The sequence below is a fragment of the Oncorhynchus gorbuscha genome, linkage group LG19 (assembly GCF_021184085.1).
Source record: "Oncorhynchus gorbuscha isolate QuinsamMale2020 ecotype Even-year linkage group LG19, OgorEven_v1.0, whole genome shotgun sequence".
Taxonomy (NCBI): Eukaryota; Metazoa; Chordata; class Actinopteri; order Salmoniformes; family Salmonidae; genus Oncorhynchus; species Oncorhynchus gorbuscha.
In genome coordinates this window covers 16,454,138-16,481,571 of record NC_060191.1, presented here as the reverse complement: position 1 = coordinate 16,481,571, position 27,434 = coordinate 16,454,138, and the positions used below count along the sequence as shown (strand labels likewise).

Genomic DNA, 27,434 nt, shown 5'->3' with positions numbered 1-27,434 from the left:
GAAGTGCCAGATTGGCGGGGCTTGCATTTTCCACGGGTTCCATTGAACCAGGCAAGCTCTATCAAGCAGCTGAAAGTATTTGAAAAGAAAATGAATACACTCTGAACCCAGGGTCTGCTAATACAGGCTCTGATCCCCAGAGCCATAAAAGTCAAGGCAGGATTAGCCAGGGACATATTTATTCGAAATATACATCCCTTTTACAGTAAAGCAAAGAGTTCACCGCATCCTTCCCATTTCTTTCAACTGGGGGGGGGTTGGCAATGGCATGGTCCCCAACCGAACATTTAAACGCCGTCCTCTTGGCCGCAGAAACAAAATGTTGCAGTTTTAAAGCTAGTTTCCTGCAATTCTACACATTTTGCCATGGCTTATGTCATGTTCTTATGTTATCTGAGTGACTCAAACATTATTAAAAAATCTATGGGGACCCATGCCATGACATTTTTTTAATTTTAGATTCTCCCTGTCTAGTTTTTATTTTGGTGATTGTAGTTCTCAAAGATGATCTCATTACCTTTTCTACATACTTTATATCTATATCTGTTTTAGTCGTTTAAGTTTACACTGAAAACTTTTTAACATCCTGAAAATGTGTTTTTAATAAAACTAAAAAACATGTCAAATACCTGTCACGCCCTGGCCATAGAGAGGATTTTATTCTCTATTTTGGTTAGACCAGGGTGTGACGAGGGTGGGCATTCTATGTTCATTTTCTATGTTTTGTATTTCTTTGTTGTTTGGCCGGGTGTGGTTCTCAATCAGAGTCTATCGTTGTCTCTGATTGAGAACCATACTTAGGTAGCTTTTTCCCACTGGGTTTTTGTGGGTAGTTGTTTTCTGTATTTGTCTCTGCACCAGACAGAACTGTTTCGGTTATTCCCTTTGTTATTTTTGTATTTAGTGTTCAGTGTCAATAAAATAACATGAACACATTGCGCTTTGGTCCTCACCTTCTTCCACCAACAGCCGTTACAGTACCATTCAGAAGTTTGGACACAACTACTCATTCAAGGGTTTTTCTTTTACTATTTTCTATATTGTAGAATAATAGTGAAGACATCAAAACTATGGAATAATGTAGTAACAAAAAAACATGTTAAACAAATCAAAATATACTTTCTTGGCATTCTGGCATCCAGCTTCAGGAAGAATGCTTTTCCAATCATTTTTTAAAACTAGGCAAGTCAGTTAAGAACAAATTCTTATTTTCAATGACAGCCTAGGAACACTGCCTGTTCAGGGGCAGAATAACAGATTTGTACCTTGTCAGCTCGGGGATTTGAACTTGCAACCTTTTGGTTACTAGTCCAACACTCTAACCACTAGGCTACCCTGCCGCCCCAATAGTCTTGAAGAAGTTCCTACATATGCTGAGCACTTGTTGGTTGCTTTTCCTTCACTCTGTGGTCAAACTTATCCCAAACCATTTCAATTGGGTTGAGGTCGGGTGATTGTGGAGGCCAGGTCATCTAATGCAGCACTCCACCTTCATTCTTGGTCAAATAACCCTTACACCAGATGGGATGGCGTATCGCTGCAGAATGCTGTGGTAGCCATACTGGTTAAGTGTGCCTTGAATTCTAAATAAATCACAGTCACCAGCAAACTCAACTGATTAAATGCAGTAAGAAGGAAATAAATCCCACAAGTTAACTTTTAACAAGGCACACCTGTTAATTTAAATGCATTCCAGGTGACTACCTCATGAAGCTGGTTGAGAGAATGCCAAGAGTGTGCAAAGGTGAAATTCAGGCAAAGGGTGGCTACTTTGAAGAATCTAAATATATTTTGATTGACTAAACACGTTTTTGGTTACGACATGGTTCCATGTGTTATTTCATAGTTTTGATGTCTTCACTATTATTCTACAATGCAGAAAATAGTACAAATAAAGAAAATTAATGAGTAGGTATGTCCAAACTTTTGACTGGTACTGTATTTTGGAGTGGCGGCAACAATTCAGCAGAGGCAACCCGCCACTGCTAAATGGATATAAGGGAAACACTGATTCTGATGAGAGATAATGACCGTGGGAGAAATAAACCAAACTGCTGTGATACTGTAGGATGTACGACACCATACTTTAGTGGCCATTTTCAAGAACAATCTTCATGGTTAGCTAAGCTATCATAGTAAGGAGTGAAGAGAAGGGTCTCTGACTTACGTATGTGCCTGAGGGCTGACACGGAGGTAAGGACCCAGGGCTGAGGACAGGAGAGCCGGAGAGCTCGGGAAAGGGGTTGGGGATGGCTGGCAGAGAGGACGTCCGGAGCTGCTGCTCCTCTTCCTGCAGTCTCCTGAGAATCACAACATTCAGGGAGGACATTAACAAAGTGGGGGACAGACACACACAGACAGACTGAAAAAGCTGTTATGAAGTAGATGAATGCAGATCATGAGAACACGAGGACAGTCTCCCCTAATATAAACCCAATGCTTTGTGGCTGAGTATGAATAATGAATAATCCACGGTTTCACAGTGAGTGAGACTGCTGTCGAGCCGGGGCCTCATGCCCATTACTCTCTGATCACTGCACTGTGAGCTGATTCTTTCTGCCACACCACAGGAAGACTGCCAGCGTTTGAGGAGCTACTAATTACATGCAATATTCATCAAACCATTATTTCATGCAGTTTCTAGAGGAAAGTGCCCATTTCATGACCTGCTGCAAGAGCAACAGCCTGTTCCTTCACTGTCTGCCTGTAAATAAGAAACCGACTAGGGCTGTGCCCCCAATGGCATCCTATTATTCCAATTATAGTGCATTGCTTTTGACCTGGTCATAAGTAGTACACCATGTAGGGAATATGATGCCATTTGGGATGCAACCCCTGACTGTCAATCAGAAAGAGACTAGAGGTTGGCTTGGCTTTATCAGATGACTAGCATCTGAAGTGAACTACAGCAGCCAGGCAGATAGCAGCCATCATTAGCATCTCTCTACACTTTCTCCAAACCCAGGCGGGGAGGGGAGTTCAAAAGGAGAAGTGTTTGATGCAGTTCCATGTGAGGCAGGAGCAGGGTGCTATTCGGAGGTCAGGACTGAATAATAAACTGAACCGTATCATTTCAATCTGACAGAATGCACCAACGATACATCTCATTACCAGCCAGTGCCAAACTTTCTCTAGGGATCCAAAATAATGGATGCTATAACTCTGACAGACCATTTTAGATTTCATTAAGACCAGAGGTGAATAAAAGTTCCTCTCAGCTTATGGGAGCAGTTGACACCCGGTTTCTAGAATTAAAGAGAATTTTAACTTGGTCTCCCCCTCTGCTAAACTATGTTAGGACAAGGGGAAAGTGATGGAGAGAATGGGTCACACAGAGATTGCAGATAGGCAAAACTATGAACTATAATACGCACATATACCTGTCCTCACAGAGCATACTGAGAACTTGTTTAGATGTACATTGTTTAGATGGACCATGAGAACATGGTCCCTTGTTTAGATGTACATTGTTTAGATGGACCATGATAACATGGTCCCTTGTTTAGATGTACATTGTTTAGATGGACCATGATAACATGGTCCCTTGTTTCTGTACAGCACTTTGTGACATCAGCTGATGTAAGAAGGGCTTTATAAATACATTTGATTGATTGATAGAGGACTTTTATCTATCAGGTGTGGGTGTGTTGTGTGTGGGTGCTCACCAACAGCATGCCAGACACACAACTGTGTCCAGTAAGTGCTGTGTGTGTGTGTGTGTGTGTGTGTGTGTGTGTGTGTGTGTGTGTGTGTGTGTGTGTGTGTGTGTGTGTGTGTGTGTGTGTGTGTGTGTGTGTGTGTGTGTGTGTGTGTGTGTGTGTGTGTGTGTGTGTGTGTGTGTGTGTGTGTGTGTGTGTGTTCGTGCCATCACAGTAGACATACCTGACGGCGAGGATGTGCATGGGCTGGGAGCGTCGGAGTCTCTGTTTGGGGGAGGTGGGGCTGTGCTGCAGCTCGCTGGCGGAGGTGTGGGTGTGGGGGGGCATGGGGGCACTGCGGTGGTGGTTGCGGTGCACATGCACCTGGCCGTTGTGCTGCAGGAGGGGAACCGACTCAGACTGCACGCTGCTGCATGTGGAGTACAGGCTCTCGAACGAGGAGTTCATGTCATTCACCAGCGCCTCCAGGTCCACATCATCTTCTGTAGGGGGAGGAGGGAGAGACAGGAGAGAGAGAGAGTCTGTGTGTGTGTGATATTCAGAGACAGACACAAAGTGCGTGCGTGTATGTATGTGTGTGTGTGTGTGTTATATCATATGCACATCCCAAAAATCTCTACGGCACCAGGTTGACCTCTACTGTTCACGTGCTTTATTCCTGCATGTAGGTTACATGTGTAAGAATCTACTTCTTTCAATACTTCATGCACACCTGTCATCACCAACCTGTTTTGCAGTGTAGCTGCACACACACAAAAACCCTAACATGACATAGCTTAATCATCATTACCAACCTGTCAGGCAGTGAAGCTAATTCACCTGTTGAAACACTCCCTACGTTAACTACATGTTCATGTTATCAAGGCTCTCTGTATCTCTGGGGAAGACTAGAGAACAAGCCGAGACCTGTAATCTCAATAGTCCCATCCTTCAGCATAATCACTACTGGCCTCAGGGGAAGAGATCAACCCAGGCCATTGGTTAAGAGGCACAGAGGTCACTCCCAGTGAGTCAATGGTGGATGGAAGTTTTGACAGTTCAGAGTTATGTCCCAAATGGCACCCTATTCCCTATATAGTTCACAAGGTAAGGAATAGGGTGCCATTTGGGATGTTAGATTCATTACTGTGGGGGAGTGTCTGCAGGGCATGTCATCTCCTAATAATCATTATCTCTGAGACAACGAACAGCCAGTAATAGAAAACTACTGATATTTTCTCAAGTTTCCCCTTTTATTCACCATTGCTATACTGCAGTTACTTATTTCACCACTAGATGCTGCTCAAACTCTACCGTGCAATTCAGGGCTTTGGACGTCCACTGTGGCAATTAGAATGTTCTGCACTGTATGCTATTGTTACCTGGCTGGGCCGAGGTAAGTAGAAAGACCAACGCAATTCTTCATTCATTTATTCTATGTTGTGGTTTTAATCAATCACTTTGAATGGTGAAATCCATAGCATGTGCAATAGGGCACACCACCTTTTCTAAATGTTGCATCATGGCATCGATTTACATACTATGGATTTGCAAGCCTAAATAGTATTAAAATACATTAATACTCTGAACCCTTTTCGACCCAAATCTTATAATTCCTTCATAACGAACCATAGCCTAACTATAGCCTAATATTCAAACAAATAATGAGCCATTGAGAACAGTCAGTATCTCCCCACAACCTATGCTGACCCAGTGATGCAGTTGCTAACCCCCCCCCCTCCCTCCACTGCAGCTGACAGACAGGCAGACTATCCTATGCCTTTTGAGGAACCTTTCCTGAAAAGGTGTCCCCTAACCAGCTGTATCACAGGTGCCTAATCTGTCAGTATTAACAGTCAGTGAGGTAAGCCCCTTCTCTAAAAGATCCCGGAGAGTTAAAGACACAAGTAGGCTACATAAGTGTACTGTATGGGCCAAAATAGCTTTGTGTTAGGTGAATAGTATTCATGTGTTTTGTAACAAGAGAACATTTAGTTACTTATACCTAAGTAGTCAGGCAGGTTGTCTACATGCGTTACATGTGGGGGTGAAACTCTAGAACGAAGATCCAATCCGATCAAGATATTTGGGGCCGTGTTGTTGGATAATAGCCAAACTAGATTGTCAACAATAAGCTTATGGCCCAATTTATTAGCTAGAACTGTGACAGGTAAAAACTCATATGCACACACACCCAACAGGGTCAGGATTATTTGTCTGACACTGTGTTTAGAGAATAGAAAAATTGCACTAGTGGAGCTTGGCAGAAGTTTCAGGGACATAAACATCTTTATTTATGTCCATCAAACAAGCAACAGTCACAGCAGGCCTAGCCCTACAATATTACTGCCATAAATTAGACACTCTTAAAATACCATGAGAGCAGACAGCAGCGCTCATCAATTACCTTTGGCTCTGGAGCACAAGGACAACAAGGAAAGGCCAGACAGAGACAGGATGGGACAACAGGCAAAGCCAAGAATGGACTGGGGATGAAGCACATGGACAAGGCTAGCAGAGCCAGGGATTGAAGGTTAAGATGGGATGGAAAGCGACAGGATGAGGATGAAGCATATGGACAACAAAGCGACCTTTCAGAGACTTTGGGGCGTTGAAAAGACTGTATAAGTCCCATGTAATATTATTATTAACAAGACAAGCACAGCCAGTGACAGGATGGTTATGAAGCATGAGGAACAGGATGCTCGAGTTCAGGAACAGCAGATGCTAGAGGGGCACAAGGCTAATAGAAGTATGTCTGGAATAGAGCCAAGGTCAGGCGTAGAAGGTCTGGTCCGTCAGAAGGTAGATGCAGGGTCAGGGGAGCACATGAAGGTTTAGACACTTAAGCAATAAGGCACGAGGGGGTGTGGTATATAGCCAATATGCCATGCCTAAGGGATGTTCTTAGCACGACAAGTGCCTGGATACAGCCCTTAGCCGTGGTATATTGGCTATATACCACAAAACCGAGGTGCCTTATTGCTATTATAAACTGGTTACCAACGTAATTAGTAGTACAAATAAATTAGTAGTAAAAATAAATGTTTTGTCATTCCTGTGGTATACGGTCTGATATACCACGGCTGTCAGTCAATCAGTATTCAGGGCTCGAACCACCCAGCTTATAATATCTAATAATAACTTCCATTAATGTCTGTTATAGGGCACCTGCTCATGTTTTCTCAAATGATGCATCTTTTTTACATTTCAAGTAGTTCCTGAATTAGGCTAGAGAGACTGGACTGTCTAAATGATGTTGTGACCACAATTACATCTGGCCTTGCAGTGAGATCTACCAGGAAAAGGAATTCTAGGAAAATGAATTTTACAACTCCCTCCAGTGCCAGTGGCTAACACTAACCTGACATAAAATTGTCTCGCTAGTCTAGAGATCCGTCTCATGCAGAGGCAAGGAGAAAGAGAGAGAGAGGGCGCTGTTCAATAACCTTAAATGGCTGTCACGCAATCAGAACGCTGGATACCTTATTAAGAGCAGTTGTCTTACACTCTGATTAAATCAATCAGCAGAATTGACATTTTGGACTGAGAACATCTCGTTCAGGTTTCAGGCTTGTTTTGATATGACTCAATAATACATTACAATATAATAGCCTCTTAGAAACAAATATATCAACTATTAAAACCATGACTTAAAAATAACACATATTGGTATAAGATGGAGGGAATGTTGGAACGTAACTAACGGAATTACAGTTAACAAAAATGTATGCTTAATCCAGTATAAACTAAAGTATATAATGTATTATACAAGAGACAAAATTCCCAAATTCTACACCACAATGGCAGAGTCACAGAGTCATGTCTTAAGTATAAAACTAATAATGACTCAGTAATCCATGCCTTCTGGGAATGTTATAAAAAAGTTATGGGTGGAGTTAGAAAGTTGTCTGTCAGAAGTATTACAAAATAAAAGTACTTTTAATCCGTCTGGCTGCATATTTAAAGACATGGAATATGAGGGTGCAGCGGGATACCCAATGGGTTGGACGATACTTTCATCGTCAATCATCTTGAAAAAATGTACACTTAAAACTGGAAATCAACCAATCCTCAATTGTTAACAGAATGGAAAGGTCAAATGCTTTATTGTCTAAATGTTGAAAGTGTGTGGGCGACAGAAAGAAACAAAATGGTGCAGTCTGAGGCCATGTGGCAGAGAGTGATGTGGGCTCTGGAGATGGGGGTGTGAGCAGGTGGGTCGGTGAAGGATGATGTTTGTGTGTGTTTGAATGCTGTCGTTTGCATGTGTATGTTTTGTATTGTCAAAAAAAAAAGTTGAATTGTACAAAAAACAATAATTATTTGTATAAAATAATATAATAGCCTACATACTATCCTGGGATCAAATGGTATTTGTTTTCTGTCAAAAACTTTAGTTGCCCTTGACTGAGGCTGCCCAGCACAAGGTTGCCTAGAACCAATGCAATTTTCCCAAAAGTGCAAACCGTGCCCTTTCAAACGCTCAAAGTAGTTGAAAGAAAACAAATACTAATTGAACCCATGTCATACTCCTACTACAACTAAAAATATGCTCAGTCAGTCTAGAACAGCGTCAATCAAACTGTAACTCTGACAGCCCCTCACTGTCTCTCAGTGAGACAACAGCACGTCACAGATAGATCCCTATTCATGTTATTGTCTGTCTTATTCAGGACCTGTCCTGTTTGTCTGTCCTGTTTGTATTCCCTATATAGAACACTACTTTTGACCAGAGGCCATAGGGCTCTGGTCAAAAGTAGAGCACGACATAGGAAATAGGGTGCATTACCTAGGCAATAGGGTGCCAGTTGGGACACACTTTGTCAGTACTGTAGGGGCCAAACCGGGGCTGGCTGGTGGCGGGGCGTAGCGGTTAGCATAAAGCCCTCCATCACGACGGAATGGTTTCCCCTGCTCTCTCTCACCATTCCAGCTTGTCTGCTTCAACAGCCAAAGCTTCCCTTTTCACTGTCTATTATTAATTTGTAAAAGGGAAAAGGCTGGCAAGCCCTGGTGATGACTCCATAAAAGCTGTTTGGGATGTTTCCGATGCTTAGCAGACCATTATATGGACCAAATTCCTTATGGCTTTTCTTTACAACCACCCAGGAATGTATGTATTCATTATCTGAATTAATTATGAGTGGCGTCTTCTTGACCAAATTTCCCCCCTGCCCTTTCCCAATGTACTGCTGCTACACACACACCTACTAAACTAAAGGGAAATAATATGTGTGATAGTTTAGTTGCTCTTATCAGGAGTTCGGGATAACAAATCAAAAAGTACTTTTGATAAAAGTGATGTGTTGACAATGTAGCCCAGTCCCTCTAACCAGCCACCGTCAATTAGCATTCAAATGTGTAGAAAACAGAGGGGAGCTGGCATGGCTGGAAGTCGGGAAATGGCACAGCGTCCTTGGGATGTGACGAGGAGACCGGACGATAGGAAGACAACAGAGGGAAAAATGGCCCACGTGAAAGGAATCAGTGGACCCATTCTTTCACGGTTCACACAGATACAGTCTTAACTGTACAGGGTGGTTCTACAGTGACTAGGACAATACTGGGACAATACGGAGTGCCAGTACACACCCACTGAGGACAGTGGCCCAATCAGAATTGTACAAAAAACAATAATGGTCACAATACAAAAAACAATAATGGTCACTCTGACAAAGCCCAATCAGAATGAGCAAAAGAGCCTGTTCTTGGGGAACACTTAATCAGTTTAAATCAGCGTATTTAATTTACATCAGCTACCATAATCTCAAAAGAACCACCCTCCTCATCATGTCTTTCATCTGAGGAATGCGTGATTGGATATTGCCTGTTCCAGATTTCATCAAAACCTGAGTGCCAGCCAGGGTTACAAGCCAGGGCCTATGACTCTCAACAAAGCATCATTCGTTTCAACCTTTATTTAACGAGGCAAGTCAGTTAAGAACAAATTCTTATTTACAATGACGGCCTATCGGGTTAACTGTCTTGTTCAGAGGAAGAATGACAGATTTGAACCTTGTCAGCTCAGGGATTCAATCCAGCAACCTTACCAGTTATTGGCCCAAAGCTCTAACCACTATGCTACCTGCCTCCCTAAAGAAATATCTTTTGGAACAGGACTTTGATACTTGAAATACAAGTGAACTTCTCAACTAGAAAGTGTATTATTGGAGCGCATTGGAACCATTGATAGGGTTTATTACCTAGCAACTGTGCCTGCCTGGGTTTGGGGCTGGGGCAGATACACCCACACTTCCATCAGTCCTGTTAGCCCCAAATGGCACCCTATGTCCCGGCCCATAGGGCTCTGGTAAAAAGTAGTACACTATATAGGGAAGAGGGTGCCGTTTGGAGTACAGCCCTATGCTTCAGCCGTAGGTTATATTACTGTTGACCAGTGAACTACCAGAATGTTAGTATCTTTCAAGGATTTTATGTACTCAGTCACAAGACATCTAGTGGCTGTGCACTTCAGATTATCACAGGTCTCTAATTATCTCAGATGTCTAATTATCTTTTTACATGACATTTTTTTAGTCATTTAGCAGACACTTTAATCCAGAGCAATTTACAGTAGTGAGTGCTTACATTTTCATACTGGTCCCCTGTGGGAATTCAACCCACAACCCTGTCATTGCAAGTGCCATGCTCTGCCAAGTGAGGCACAAAGGACACTGGCCTTACCACATATACAATTGATCATATAATCAAATAAGATGACCTTTAAAAATGAAGAAACTGTAAAACATTATCCTAAATTTAAACCATCAACTTATTAAACACCAATGGTATTCACTATGAGGTTTTCAGCATGAAATATCCTGGCATACACCTTACACTGTATGTAGCCTGGAAATAAGGGCTCAGCCATTTTGTTGCTGTTGTCTTTCAACTTCTGGCGCATTGACAATGCTGTTAAATATAAATTCTACTGAACAGAAATATAAACGCAACATGCAACAATTCAAAGATTTTACTGAGTTACTAATCATATTAGGAAATCAGTCAATTGAAATAAATTCATTAGGCCCTAATCTATGGATTTCACATTAATGGGAATACAGATATGCATCTTTTGGTATTTCTGTGCATTCAGAATGCCTTTGATAAAATGCAATTGTGTTCATTCTCCGTAGCTTATGTCTGCCCACACCATAACCCCACCGCACCGCAACCATAGGGCACTCTGTTCACAACGTTGACATCAGAAAACCGCTCGCCCTTACGACGCCATACACATGGTCTGCGGTTATGAGGCCAGTTGGACATACTTCCAAATTCTATAAAATGACGGAGGCAGCTTATGGTGGAGAAATTATTAACATGAAATTCTACAGCTCTGGTGGACATTCCTGCAGTCAGCATGCCAATTGCAAGTTCCCTCAAGACTTCAGACATCTGTGGCATTAAGTTGTGTGACAAAACTGCACATTTTAGTGTGGCTTTTTGTTGTCCCCAGCACAAGGTACACCAGTTTAACAATCATGCTGTTTAATCAGTTTCTTGTTATGCCACACCTGTCCGGTGGATTGATTGGCTTGGCAGAGGAGAAATCCTCATTAACAGGGATATGCATTTGAGAGAAAAAAGATTTTGTGCAAATGTTTCTGAGTGATCATATGTTAAAACTATTAAATAACAGACACATAATTTGAAAGATATTAAGTAGTATAAACTAGGGAATTGCCAGGGAATTGCCAGGGACCTCACAATATGATATGATCACAATACTTAAGTGCTGATTCTATATGTATTGTGATTCGATATGGCAAATGTATTGCGATTTGATGTTCCAAACATACAGTGCATTCTGAATTTATTCAGAACCCTTCCCTTTTTCCACATTTTGTTACATTACAGCCTTACTCTAAAATTGATTGAATAAAAATAAATCCTCATCAATCTACACACAATACCCCATAATGACAAAGCAAAAACATTATTTTTTTAAACAACATTTTTGCAAATTAATTAAAAAAATTTAAAAACAGAAATACCTTGTTTACATGAGTATTCAGACCCTTTGCTATGAGACTCAAAATTGAGCTTAGGTGCATCCTGTTTCCATTGATCATCCTTAATATGTTTCTACAACTTGATTGGAGTCCACCTGAGGTAAATTAAATTGAATGTACATTATTTGGAAAGGCCCACACCTGTTTATATAACGTCCCACAGTTGACAGTGCATGTCAAAGGAAAAATCAAGCCATGAGGTCGAAGGAATTGTCCGTAGAGCTCTGAGACAGGATTGTGTCGAAGCACAGGGAAGGGTACCAAAAAATGTATGCAGCATTGAAAGTCCCCAAGAACACGGTGGCCTCCATCATTCTGAAAGGGAAGAAGTTTGGAACCACCAAGACTCTTCCTAGCGCTGGCCGCCTGGCCAAACTGAGCAATCAGGGGAGAAGGGCCTAGGTCAGGGATGTGACCAAGAACCCAATGGTCACTCTGACAGAGCTCCAAAGTTCCTATGTGGAGATGGAAGAACCTTTCAGAAGGACAACCATCTCTGCAGCACTCCAACAATCAGGCCTTTATGGTAGAGTGACCTGACGGAAGACAGTCCTCAGTAAAAGGCACATGACCGCCTGTTTGGAGTTTGCCAAAAGGCACCTAAAGGACTCTCAGAACACGAGAAGCAAGATTAAACTCTTTGGCCTGAAAGATGAACGGTGCAGAGAAGTACAGAGAAATCCTTAATGAAAGCCTGCTCCAGAGTGCTCAGGACCTCAGACTAGAGCGAAGGTTCACCTTCCAACAGGACAACGGCCCTAAGCACACAGCCAAGACAACGTAGAAGTGGCGTCGGGACAAATCTCTGAATGTCCTTGAGTAGCCCAGCCAGAGCCCAGACTTGAACCCAATCAAACATCTCTGGAGAAACCTGAAAATAGCTGTGCAGTGACGCTCCCCATCCAACCTGCCATCAGTCTTGTTCGTCCCAAATGGCACACTATGGTCCATAGGGCTCTGGTCAAAAATAGTACACTATATAGGAAAGAGGGTGCCATTTTGAGTACAGCCCTATGCTTCAGCCTAGGTTTGCAAAAGGAGAGTATATTACTGGAAACTTTCTAAGTTTACCAGTAAACTACCAGAATGTTGGCATCTTTCAAGGATTTTATGTAAACTATCACAAGACATCTAGTGGCCATTTTTGGGTACTTCAGATTATCACAGGTGTCTAATTATTTCTGGCCCTTTTAACATTATTCACTAAGTTGATGTTGTTAAGGCCTCATCTATTCCCTTAATAGTGCACTACTTTTGACCAGAGCCTTATGAGCCCTATAGTGCATTACATAGGGAATAGGGTGCCATTTGGGACGTAACCCCAGCCTCCTGCACTCCACCATGACTTATCTCCATTTGCAATAGCTGAAGGCTGCATCGCGACTCTCCACACTTCTCCCAAAGTGTGAACTTGCACAATCCCCGTCAAGGATTTTAAAGCATTGCATTGGTGTAAAGATTGGCTGGAGAGGGAGTGCCCACCATTGTTCAATCCATGACAGGGAGTGGGGAGTGAGCAAGTGGGTGGAGAATGAGGATAAGATCCTGCTGCTCACAAACAGCCTAGCCAGGGTAGCAGCAACAGTAGCTATGTCCCAAATGGCACCCTATCCTTATAGTGCACTACTTTAGACCAAGGGCCACAGGTCACTTTATCCCCTAAATGGTGCACTACTTTTGAACAGAGCAGTGCCCATAAGGCTCCGGTCAAAAGTAGTGCACTAAATGGGAAATAGGGTGTCATTTGGGATGTAGGCAGCAGTGTTTATTTGATATCTCCTGCTAATCTCTCTCCCACCTGCCCAGCCCCACTCATGGGAATGTATGGGAGAGAGAGGAGGAACCAATCATTTTGAAGGGGAGCGTCCCATGAGGTTTCTTTAAGAATGGAGCCCAAACACATTATTCACTGCATACATACCACAGTTCTGTATGATAAAGATCTCATATTAACCCTTCAGTGACCAGACCGCACCTGGCCTTCAGTGTAGCCTATGTATGAACAAAGGAAATAGTAAGTCAAATAGTTAAAGCAACAACACTGAACTAAAGGCAGACTGCAAAGGCTGTGAAAGGCTGCAAAGGCAACAAATACTAGACTACTACTGGACTGGTAAATAGGACACAAGAAATAATGGCAAAACTACCACACCAGAGACTTAAAACCTGTAGTTCCATTAACAGCACAACACCATGATACACCCCCACACCCCCACACACACAGTGCCAGCACAAAACCCAAATAATCTTTCACCTCATTTCGGCCTTGTACTAATTCTCGCTACAAAAGTACTTAATTATCTGCGAAAGGATTTAGCCATGTCAACAAAACTGCACCTTGACATCAAGACATTTCTTAACACAACAATGTTATAACATCTCATAAGAACATGTCATGACATACCCGGGTCAATTTGTACAGTACATTAGTGTGTGTTGACTAATTATATCTGTCCTTTGACCTATAACAAACTGCTTCAATCCTTCTCATTCCTGAAATATCTCATTATTCAGGGTGCCGTTCCAACAAAAGACTTGTTCTTTCTGCCTAAAAGCACCAATGAGGTTTATGACAAACACACAAAGTAGGTCTTAGCCCTCAGCTCTATTAAAATCCTATAAGCACAAGTGTGGGTTTTGTGGAAAAAGAGATCGGAATTTCACAGAGGATTATAGCACTACAACAATGTCAAGGCACCAGAAATATGTTCCAGAAATATGTATGAGCTTTGATGTCATAAACATTGTGCTATGGATTTAGGGATGAGCATGAGTAATAGAGTACTCAAATACTGGAACTGATGTCAAAACTTGATCTCTAAACAGAGGCAAAAAAAATAGTCTAATACTGTGTGGCAACAAAGCGTTAGGCACGTCTCTGCCTCGCCAGGACCCGCAGAAGGCGAGTGGGAAAGCTGCCGTCAATATTACTCGCCAATGTGCAATCAATGGACAATAAATTAGACGAGGTACGATCACGAATATCCTACCAACAGGACATCAAAAACTGTAATATCCTATGTTTCATGGAATCGTGGCTGAATGACTACATGGATATTCAGCTAGCGGGATACACGCTGCGCCGGCAGGATAGAACAGCACACTCTGGAAAGACGAGGGGGGGGGGTCTGTGCATATTTGTAAACAACAGCTGGTGCACGAAATCTAAGGAAGTCTCTAGATTTTGCTCGCCTGAAGTAGAGTATATTGTGATAAATTGCAGGCCACACTACTTGCCTAGAGTTAGTTCTCAGCTATACTTTTCGTGGCTGTTTATTTACCACCACAAAGAGATGCTGGCACTAAGACAGCACTCAGTCAGCTGTATAAGGAAATAAGCAAACCACTCACCCAGAGGCGGCGCTCCAAGTGGCCTGAGAGTTTAATGCAGGGAAACTTAAATCAGTTCTACCAAATCTCTATCAACATGTTAAATATGCAACCAGAGGGAAAAATTCTAGATCATCTGTACTCCACACACAGAGACGCGTACAAAGTTCTCCCTCGCCCTCCATCTGGTAAATGTGACCACAACTCTACCCTCCTGATTCCTGCTTACAAGCAAATATTAAAGCAGGAAGCACCAGTGGCTCGGTCTATAGAAACATGGTCAGAGGAAGCAGATGCTAAACTACAGGACTGTTTTGCCATCACAAACTGGAACATGTTCCGGGATTCTTCCGATGATATTGAGGAATCAACCAAATCAGTCACTGGCTCTATCAATAAGTGCATCGAGGACGTCGTCCCCACAGTGACAGTACATAATACCCCAACCAGAAGCCATGGATTACAGGCAACATTCGCACTGAGCTAAAGGGAAGAGCTGCCGCTTTAAAGGTTCGGGACTCTAACCCGGAAGCTTACAAGAAATCCCGCTATGCCTTGCGACGAACCATCAAACAGGCAAAGCATCAATACAGGGCGAAGACTGAATCATACTACACCGGCTCCGACGCTCGTCGAATGTGGCAGGGCTTGCAAACTATTACAAACTACAAAGGCAAGCACAGCCGTGAGTTGCCCAGAGACACGAGCCTACCATATACATATTTGAGATGAGACTCTTTAAAGTAGCCACCTTTTGCCTTGATGACAGCTTTGCACACTCTTGGCATTCTCTCAACCAGCTTCATGAGGTAGTCACCTGGAATGCATTTCAATTAACAGGTGTGCCTTGTTAAAAGTACATTTGTGGAAATTTTTCCTTCTTAATGCTTTTGAGCCAATCAGTTGTGTTGTGACAAGGTAGGGGTGGTATACAGAAGATTTGGTAAAAGACCAAGTCTTTGGCAAGAACAGCTCAAATAAGCAAAGAGAAAGGGCTGTCCATCATTACTTAAAGACATGAAGGTCAGTCAACACTGAACATTTCAAGAAATTGTAAAGTTTCTTCAAATGCAGTCGCAAAAACCATCAAGCGCTATGATGAAACTGGCTCTCATAAGGACCCTCACAGGAAAGGGTGACCCAGAGTTACCTCTGATGCAGAGGATAAGTTCATTAGAGTTACCAGCCTCATAAATTTCAACCCAAATAAATGCTTCAGAGTTCAAGTAACAGAAACATCCCAACATCAACTGTTCAGAGGAGACTGTGTGAATCAGGCCTTCTTGTTCAAATTGCTGCAAAGAAACAACTACTAAAGAATACCAATAACAAGAAGAGACTTGCTTGGACCAAGAAACACGAGCAATGGACATTAGACCGGTGGAAATCTGTCCTTTGGTCTGATGAGTCTAAATGTAAGATAATTTGTTGCAACCGCCGTGTCTTTGTGAGACGCAGGGTAGGTGAACGGATGACCTCTGCATGTGTGGTTTCCACCGTGAAGCTTGGAGGAGGAGGTGTGATGGTGCATTGCTGGTGACACTATCTGTCTGATTTATTTAGAATTCCAGGCACACTTGGCTACCACAGCATTATGCAGCAATATTCCATCCCATCTGGTTTGCGTAAGTGGGACTATCATTTGCTTTCAACTGGACAATGACCCAACAAACCTCCAGGCTGTGTAAGGGCTAATTGACCAAGAAGGAGAGTGATGGAGTGCTGCATCAGATGACCTGGCCTCCACAATCACCCAACCTCAACCCAATTGAGATGGTTCGGGATGAGTTGGACCACAGAGTGAAGGAAAAGCAGCCAACAAGTGCTCAGCATATGTGGGAACTCCTTCAAGACTGTTGGAAAAGCATTCCAGGTGAAGCTGGTTGAGAGAATGCCAAGAGTGTGCAAAAATGTAATCAAGGCAAAAGGTGGCTACTTTGAAGGATCTAAAATATAGTTTGGTTTGTTTAACACTTTTTTGGTTACCACATTATTCCATATGTGTTATTTCATAGTCTTCAATATTATTCTACAATGTAGAAAATAGTTTTAAATTTTTTACAATTTTACTGGTACTGACTGGTACTGTATATGGGGAAATTTAGCAATTATAATGTTTTATCTGTAATCGTTTTGATAAATTCGGCACTGTATGTTACACATACATTTAAACTCAGTTTTTCACAATTACTGACATTTAATCCTAGTAAGAATTCCCTGTATTAGAAATGCCCTCTGGTCTGATGAAACAAAAATAGAACTGTTTGGCCATAAAGACCATCATTATGTTTGGAGGAAAAAGGGAGGCTTGCAAGCCGAAGAACACCATCCCAACCGTGAAGCACGGGGTTGCAGCATCATGTTGTAGGGGTGCTTTGCTGCAGAAGGGACTGGTACACTTCACAAAATAGATGGCATCATGGGGGGGGGGAATTATGTGGATAGATTGAAGCAACATCTCAAGACATCAGTCAGGAAGTTAAAGCTTGGTCCAAATGGAAAATGACACCAAGCAAGAAGGCCTACAAATCCGACTCAGTTACATCAGCTCTGTCAGGAGGAATGGGCCACAATTCAACAAATCTTTGTCCCTATGTGCAGTTGCAAACCGTAGTCTGTCTTTTTTATGGCGGTTATGGAGCAGTGGCATCTTCCTTGATGAGCGGCCTTTCAGGTTATGTTGATATAGAACTCGTTTTACTGGTGGAAAAAGATACATTTGTAACTGTTTCCTCCAGCATCTTCACAGGGTCCTTTGCTGTTGTTCTGTGATTGATTTTAACCTTTTGCACCAAAGTACGTTCATCTCTAGGAGACAGAACGTGCCTCCTTCCTGAGTGGTATGACGGCTGCGTGAACCCATGGTGTTTATACTTGCATACTATTGTTTGTACAGATGAACGTGGTACCTTCAGGCTCCCAAGGATGAACCAGACTTGTGGAGGTCTACAATAGTTTTTCTCATGTCTTGGCTGATTTCTTTTGATTTTCCCATGATGTCAAGCAAAGAGGCACTGAGTTTGAAGGTAGGCCTTGAAATACATCCACAGGTACACACCTCCAATTGACTCAAATTATGTAAATTAGCCGTTCAGAAGCTTCTAAAGCCAAGACATTTTCTGGAATTTTCCAAACTGTTTAATGTCACAGTCAATTTAGTGTATGTAAACTTCTGACTTACTGGAATTGTGATACAGTGACTTACCGACTTGCCAAACTATAGTTTGTTAACAAGAAATTTGTGGAGTGGTTGAAAAACTAGTTTGTCTTTTATTTGATACTCAAACAATTTTAAAAAACAAATGTAAATGCCCATCCCTATATGGATATTAGACACTGTGTTAACAAAGATTCTATATCAATAATATTGACCAATGTTGAAATGTATAGTTTCAACGGTTTAAACAATGAACAGTTGCCTTTTAAGTATACAATGGTTATCAATGCAATCCCTGATTAATTTATTTATTCCCTCAATCTGATCTTCATATTATGGAGGGAGGGAGGTCTTTGCACATATTAAACATTTTGTGGCAAATATATTTTTTACAAAGCATTCTTTTCTAGCATTCTTTTCTTTTTTACCCAAACTCTCATATTATTATAGATCATTTGTCATTTGAATCACTGTGAAAATTATTATCTGTTTTCCTAGTCATAAATTCCAGTGCAGTACTCTCCCTTGACAGTAAAAAAAATGTCAAATCTAATTTCTGCTCCATTTATTTCCACGACAGCACCAAGCTTTCTCATCCACTACCAGACAGTTCAAAAACCTTCAAGCTTTACATCCCATGCTGGGGCAATATTGTGCGTAAATCTCATGCTCCGATTATCATGGATGAAATTTGTATAGCACAATTAGATTGAAAGCTTAATTATAATGGCACCCCATGTCTTTACAAATCACTCTTTGAACTGCTGAAATGTTTACAGCGGAAGAGCCCCAGAATATACATCCTAATCTGAAATTAATGAGCGACGGAGCCCTCTGCCATAAAACGCGTCAACAGTAACCCCCCACCCATATCAAAGCGTGCGCGCATGCACACACAAACACTGAAAAGACACACACACACACACACACACACACACACACACACACACACACACACACACACACACACACACACACACACACACACACACACACACACACACACACACACACACACACAGTAATACAGAAAATGAGAAGCGCAAATCTCAGATCTGAGAATTAACAATGTGATAAGGATCGTCTGAAGCTGCAATTCCAATACAAATAGGCTGCATTTCAGAACAGAATCTTGTTAGTATTCTCAGAGCAAAAAACGGTGATTATTATTATTAAACAGTTGTCTTTGTTTTCTGAGGTCAATTATGCAGCCTCAAATAAATTACATCCTACTAAATGTACTGACAGACCATCAACACTTTCACCATATAACTAGTCTACATCTGTCAAATAATTTGAGCAGTGACACAATTATCAAATGAATATTTCCATTTTCTAAGTACTGACATTCTAAGAACACCAACCTTGATGGTTTGGAGAGTTCCGATTGGTTGACTTCTGGAAACTCGGCCCAATTAGATCTGCTGGTCTGTGATTGGAGGCTCGGTCCACATTGTCCTGCTGAGAAAAAAGCCAACATAGCAGTCATGCCAAAAGAGTTTATTCACAACTTCAGCATCACATCATAACACTGGGTTTGTCTTTGTCTATCTAGTCTAACACGCAGAGGAACATTCATTTGGTTAAGACCGTATTGTATGCAGTATCAATCTGGTCCATCATGAGGTTTAAAAAAAACACAATCTCATCGCAGTGCGTGTACGCCCAAGTGCGCGTGTATGTGTGTGTACAGGCCTATACTTGGCTCTTCTCCTGCCTTTCTAAACCAGAGCATCCCCTCAGAGCAGCGCAGGGCACTACCATAAAGAGGCAACATACCAAGTTGCCTCTTCTTCCACCAAACCACCCCATGTTTTAGGCTGGATATGAGATTATGGCAAAGAGACTAATGAACTAGAACCAGCTTCTAGATTGAGTAAGAAGACTACATACTAAGCTGTCTTCTCTCTGAATGACCTTCTTGATCCAAATCAGTCAGGTTTCAAGACTAGTCATTCAACTGAGACTGCTCTCCTCTGTATCACGGAGGCGCTCCGCACTGCTAAAGCTAACTCTCTCTCCTCTGCTCTCATCCTCATAGATCTATCGGCTGCCTTCGATACTGTGAACCATCAGATCCTCCTCTCCACCCTCTCCGAGTTGGGCATCTCCGGCGCGGCCCACGCTTGGATTGCGTCCTACCTGACAGGTCGCTCCTACCAGGTGGCGTGGCGAGAATCTGTCTCCTCACCACGCGCTCTCACCACTGGTGTCCCCCAGGGCTCTGTTCTAGGCCCTCTCCTATTCTCGCTATACACCAAGTCACTTGGCTCTGTCATAACCTCACATGGTCTCTCCTATCATTGCTATGCAGACGACACACAATTAATCTTCTCCTTTCCCCCTTCTGATGACCAGGTGGCGAATCGCATCTCTGCATGTCTGGCAGACATATCAGTGTGGATGACGGATCACCACCTCAAGCTGAACCTCGGCAAGACGGAGCTGCTCTTCCTCCCGGGGAAGGACTGCCCGTTCCATGATCTCGCCATCACGGTTGACAACTCCATTGTGTCCTCCTCCCAGAGCGCTAAGAACCTTGGCGTGATCCTGGACAACACCCTGTCGTTCTCAACTAACATCAAGGCGGTGGCCCGTTCCTGTAGGTTCATGCTCTACAACATCCGCAGAGTACGACCCTGCCTCACACAGGAAGCGGCGCAGGTCCTAATCCAGGCACTTGTCATCTCCCGTCTGGATTACTGCAACTCGCTGTTGGCTGGGCTCCCTGCCTGTGCCATTAAACCCCTACAACTCATCCAGAACGCCGCAGCCCGTCTGGTGTTCAACCTTCCCAAGTTCTCTCACGTCACCCCGCTCCTCCGCTCTCTCCACTGGCTTCCAGTTGAAGCTCGCATCCGCTACAAGACCATGGTGCTTGCCTACGGAGCTGTGAGGGGAACGGCACCTCAGTACCTCCAGGCTCTGATCAGGCCCTACACCCAAACAAGGGCACTGCGTTCATCCACCTCTGGCCTGCTCGCCTCCCTACCACTGAGGAAGTACAGTTCCCGCTCAGCCCAGTCAAAACTGTTCGCTGCTCTGGCCCCCAATGGTGGAACAAACTCCCTCACGACGCCAGGACAGCGGAGTCAATCACCACCTTCCGGAGACACCTGAAACCCCACCTCTTTAAGGAATACCTAGGATAGGATAAGTAATCCCTCTCACCCCCCCTTTAAGATTTAGATGCACTATTGTAAAGTGACTGTTCCACTGGATGTCATAAGGTGAATGCACCAATTTGTAAGTCGCTCTGGATAAGAGCGTCTGCTAAATGACTTAAATGTAAATGTAATGTAAAATGCAGTTACTGTTGCAGTAAGCAGTTGTCTTCATTCAAGGGCTTGGAAGCAGTTACTGTTGCAGTAAACTGTTGTCTGCAGTCAAGGCCTAGGAAGCAGTTTTTATTTAACTAGGCAAGACAGTTAAGAACAAATTCTTATTTACAATGACGGCCTACCCCGGCCAAACCCAGACAATGCTGGGCCAATTGTGCACCGCCCTATAGGACTCCCAATCACAGCCTCTAGCACTGAGATGCAGTGCATTAGACCACTGTGCCACTTGGGAGCCTCCCAGTTACTGTGGGAGTAAGCAGTTGTGTTCAGTCGAGGCCTAGGAAGCAGTTACTGTGGCAGTAAGCTGTTGTCTTCAGTCGAGGCCTAGAAAGCAGTTACTGTGGCAGTAAGCTGTTGTCTTCAGTCGAGGCCTAGGAAGCAGTTACTGTGGCAGTAAGCTGTTGTCTTCAGTCGAGGCCTAGAAAGCAGTTACTGTGGCAGTAAGCTGTTGTCTTCAGTCGAGGCCTAGGAAGCAGTTACTGTGGCAGTAAGCTGTTGTCTTCAGTCGAGGCCTAGGAAGCAGTTACTGTGGCAGTAAGCTGTTGTCTTCAGTCGAGGCCTAGGAAGCAGTTACTGTGGCAGTAAGCTGGTGTCTTCAGTCGAGGCCTAGGAAGCAGTTACTGTGGCAGTAAGCTGTTGTCTTCAGTCGAGGCCTAGAAAGCAGTTACTGTTGCAGTAAGCTGGTGTCTTCAGTCGAGGCCTAGGAAGCAGTTACTGTGGCAGTAAGCTGTTGTCTTCAGTCGAGGCCTAGAAAGCAGTTACTGTGGCAGTAAGCTGTTGTCTTCAGTCGAGGCCTAGAAAGCAGTTACTGTGGCAGTAAGCTGTTGTCTTCAGTCGAGGCCTAGAAAGCAGTTACTGTTGCAGTAAGCTGGTGTCTTCAGTCGAGGCCTAGGAAGCAGTTACTGTGGCAGTAAGCTGTTGTCTTCAGTCGAGGCCTAGAAAGCAGTTACTGTGGCAGTAAGCTGTTGTCTTCAGTCGAGGCCTAGAAAGCAGTTACTGTGGCAGTAAGCTGTTGTCTTCAGTCGAGGCCTAGAAAGCAGTTACTGTGGCAGTAAGCTATTGCTAGCTAGTTGGTCCTAGGAGATGAACATTGGGGTTGTTATTTAACCTGAAATGCATATGGTCCTTTTTTTGCTGGATCTTTGTAAAGTTTTGATCAGGAGTCATACAAAATCGTGTGTTTATATTCTCCGATGATTAATCCACAGATAAAAGGGAAGCCTAGTTAGTTTTTAGTTAGTTATCGTTGATTAACTCTCCTCTTTCATCTTTCAAGCATGTATGCTTTGTATGCTTGTGAAAACCAATGAGAAGATTGCCGCGCGTATTTTAGCATTCGGCAACACAGGCACTCGTTGATGTGCATGGATAAAATGAGTGAATAACATGGACACGTTCATTTATATTGTAACACTTGCGCACAAAACTCGTCCGGTCTGCTTTCCCTGTTAGTCCACAGCAGAAGGACTCGTTTTTCGGTCTATAGGATATTAATGCAGGCATTGAATGTGTTCAGTATAACCATAGAATGTGTTCAGTATAACCATAGAATGTGTTCAGTATAACCATAGAATGTGTTCAGTATAACCATAGAATGTGTTCAGTATAACCATAGAATGTGTTCAGTATAACCATAGAATGTGTTCAGTATAACCATAGAATGTGTTCAGTATAACCATAGAATGTGTTCAGTATAACCATAGAATGTGTTCAGTATAACCATAGAATGTGTTCAGTAGAACGGTGTCCAGAGGAGATAGTACAGGTGTGAAAAGCGATCGGCCAGGTGAACCACAGCGTTGACAGCCAATGTTCACAGTTCTCCCCAGTGTTTATGCTAGTTGTTCGGTAGATAGGCTAGTTGTTTTCTTTATAGCAAGGCTAGTTGTTTTCTTTATAGCAAGGCTAGTTGTTTTCTTTATAGCAAGGCTAGTTGTTTTCTTTATAGCAAGGCTAGTTGTTTTCTTTATAGCAAGGCTAGTTGTTTTCTTTATAGCAAGGCTAGTTGTTTTCTTTATTGCTTTGTTCTGCCTCAGATGTAGGCCTAAACAGCGAGTAGCAGAGAACTCACGATTAGAGGGCTTCCCACAGAAACACATGCTCACAGAGAACACTGTGTCTTCTTGGACAAAAACAATTAAAAGAATAATAAATCACTACAAAATAAGTGTGGGAGATCCATAATGCCAGCACTGATTGGAGCACTCACAGCATGCCGTGGGAACAGAATGTACTGTGGTGGACTTCTGTGTTTGGCTTGCTAGGATGCTCTCACACGCACGCACGCACGCACACACACAGACATACACACAGACACACACACAGACACACACACAGACACACATGCAGACACACACACAGACACACACACAGACACACACACTGACACACACACAGACACACACACAGACACACACACAGACACACACACAGACACACACACTGACACACACACACTGACACACACACTGACACACACACTGACACACACACCCACCAAGACCTCTTGATACGGCAGAAAAAGCTGTAGCTGTTATAATGCCTCAGTGAGAGAGGTAATATGATTTATAAAATGGTTTTGTTGTGAAATTGAAGAGGCTCGAACATTCTTTCATAATTTTGAACACCGGTTTTCATGGTTGACCCTTGGTAAGTATGATTCACAACTTCAAGGAGCCCACTTCAATAAATAAACTCTACACAATCTTAGTTAGGCCGCGTAAAAATAACCCTTTCAAACTCAAACCGGTTTTTAATACGATCTAAATCAACTCACTGAGAAAAAGCAGCAGCAGTATAGTGGTGGCCCTCTCCAGTCTCGTCCTCCTGACTCCAAACTAATCCCAGTGCAAAGTGTCTGGACATGGTCGACACCACCAGACTAGACAGGGCTAAAGGTCCAGCTACCAGAGCGTGACTGATCCCACCCACCCAGCCCCGACTGACTCCCACCCCCCAAATGGCTGAAGCCAGTGACATTCTTACTGGGATGGGGCCAACCATGTATGCCAGTCCCAGCGAGCCCAGGGTTCAGCTCCAGTGAGCCCCACCCAAATCTGCACGCTGGTATCATGCTCCGAAAGGTTTTAATAGGACTAGGACAACGTTTTGTTGGCTTCCACAGGATAATTCTTCTCAGCCAAGTCTTCCAGCAGTATTACTACTCTATATTAACATGGAGTTGGAAACGAACACCTGCTCAATTCAGACACTCCGAGAAGAAGCTATTGACCTAACCACTATATGTTGGGTTTATAGCGGTAGATAAAGTACAACTACAACACTTTGTTTTAGTGATGCTATCTCAAAACATGGCCACCTACATTCTACACCATAGAAATAACTCATATTTTTCCATGATCTACTCTGCCACAAACTCAAACGTAGGCTAGGGTTAGTGCGTAGAGAGGGGTCATAGTAAAGTTGGGGTCAGGTTTATAAAAAGGGGCAGATATAAGGCAGATATGGGACCAGGACTACGGTAGGTTCCAAGATAAGGTCAGGGTTAAGGGTTAAGAACAGGGACAGTGGTATGGTTCAGGCTGAGGTTAGGGGTTTGAACAAGGTCAAGACAAGACGAATGTTAGGGTTGCGGTGTTGAAAGGGGAGTGCCTGACACAATAATCATACATGGGTCCTTCATGGGGCTTTGCTAAGAAGAAGCACTATGCTTTCGGTTTAAAAAATAACTCGTGTTGTATACGATAAAAAGGATTGATTTGCTGACAGTCCTCGTCAAGGCTAGTCTGTTAGAATAGAATGTTCTTAAACACCCTGAGAGCAATTTGAGTTCCTTATTAGCCTACATAATTAAGTAAAAAGAGTTCAATTTGGACTTTCCACACTGTGCTGTCTCTTTGAAGACACACAGAGTGAGAGAACGAGAATGAGAGTAGGCGTGGCCTATTATTTGTTTCCACAGTAATGGGTGGATATAGAATAGCCTAACAGCTGTTAAGTACATACAGTAGGCTACTGTACGTCATTCCTGTATTGCCATCGTCCGGCACTATCACACCCAGTACACCCACTACAGTATAAAATAAACACAGCCTCTTTCCACATGCAGGGCTACCTCACTGAACAAGTCGGGGCCTATTCATGTTTAGGCCTAGGTTCTACTCTGGTAGGCGTATTCATAATACTCAACACTGGTTCACTTTCCTCGATAACTGATGTTGTGGTTTTGCATAGTGCATTACTAACAGTCATGAGGCATTTCCTAAATGTTAGCGCTCTAAAAAAGCAGCATAATCCTCACAGTAAGGATCATTTAAATGCTACTTCACATTCCAGAAAAGATCACAATTTCTCCCACCTTGAACTTCCATTGGTCAATCTGTTACGTTCAAAAGTCACATTGTTTAACTCTCCCGAATAAAAACAATAAGTGGTCCAATTGTCATAGAGTTACATTTCATTGCATGCTAACCTAAATACAAGTGCATGGATCTATTGTGGATTAGAGGCTAGGGTGAAATGGCCTACTCTACTGCTAGATGACGTCAAACTCCTAGTCTAGTAGCCTGATTCAGTAGGATACTTAGCCCTGCAACATCATGGTAAAGTCAAATACCAATTTAAATAGCAGATTTTATTGCTGTATGTTTATGTAGATAAGCCTACGGTTTCCTCTGGGGTTTCTCTGGTAGAGAGAGAGAGGCTTTGAAACACTGACCTTCTTTTACAAGTCAGGGCACATTTGTCATGTAACCCACTAGATGCCTAAAATGCATCCTGATTCAACAAACGCAGCTCAACCCAAACCTTTCCTGTTGGTCAGTGTCTCAAAAAATAAAGTAAAAGAACCAGATTTTTTAATCTCCCTATTTACTTCCAAGAAAAACCAGAACAAAAAAGCTTGATTTCCAGGAACAGGAAACCACATGCTTCTGCCAGAAAAATCCCCACTTCATTCACTCTAAAAACACCTATAAAACTCAAGGCGAAAAATGCACTGCTCTGCAAAGACTGATGTGTTTCAGGGAATAAGATCAGTTTTAATGGCTACAGCAGCATGAAGCCAGAGCCTGTGTCCCAAATGGCATGATATTCACTACGTAGTGCACTTATTTTGACCAGAGCCCTATGGGCCCTGGTCAAAAGTAGTGCACTACATGGGGGATAGGATGCCATTCGGGACACAAACAGAGTCAACATAGCTGCCGACCAAATGATACATAAAAGTGTCAAAATTCAAATTAGTTTTTCCCTTTCAAGAAGTTTCCTTTCGTTTGAAAGTTTGTTTCTTAAATCCTTAGTTGTTATCATGAATTCTTTACAGTCATGCTTTCTCATCATATTTTTAATAACACTGTCATGAAGCATTATGGCCATCCTGGGTCAACTGGACTAAGAAAATACATGTTATGACACTGTCACGAAGCATTATGGCCATCCTGGGTCAACTGGACTAAGAAAATACACTTTATGACACTGTCATGAAGCATTATGGCCATCCTGGGTCAACTGGACTAAGAAAATACACTTTATGACACTGTCATGAAGCATTATGGCCATCCTGGGTCAACTGGACTAAGAAAATACATGTAATGACACTGTCAAGAAGCATTATGAACATCATAATAATGCCGTACATGCCCGTATATCAGTCAAAAAGAGGGTGTCTTGTCCTGCTCCTGAAATCTGCTGCTGCATTCATTCCAGTCATCAGCAACACAGCATTGGTGTAGGTGCATGTCTGACATCAATATGTGCACAATAACAATCACTTAATTTTAATTGTCAATTTTAAAAAATAATAATATATATATATAGCATAAACATAATGTTGACATGTAAGTTATGGTGTAATGGAATGTTTTGCCGTGTGTGGTAGGTTTTGACACACTGTATGTAGGTGTCATAACCAGCTAAGAAATAACACAATATATGTCACAACAGGTCTAAATATGTGTCATGACAGTATTATGACCATATTATAACAAGT

General features: G+C 42.7%; 1 protein-coding gene across 6 annotated transcripts in view; it reads right to left on the bottom strand.

Moving 5' to 3' along the window:
• Positions 1–27,434, bottom strand: part of LOC124005254 (growth factor receptor-bound protein 10-like) — an 89,694-nt gene that overhangs the window by 31,444 nt on the left and 30,816 nt on the right. For 3 of the 6 annotated variants that reach the window (XM_046314343.1, XM_046314347.1, XM_046314345.1), the window contains 3 exons: positions 19,508–19,604; positions 3,883–4,141; positions 2,168–2,300 (listed from right to left, as the gene is read on the bottom strand). In XM_046314343.1, the coding sequence (XP_046170299.1) occupies positions 2,168–2,300; positions 3,883–4,141; positions 19,508–19,604 (489 nt within the window). The remainder of the gene's footprint in view (positions 1–2,167; positions 2,301–3,882; positions 4,142–19,507; positions 19,605–27,434) is intronic. The other 3 variants (XM_046314344.1, XM_046314348.1, XM_046314346.1) reach the window with 1 other exon arrangement.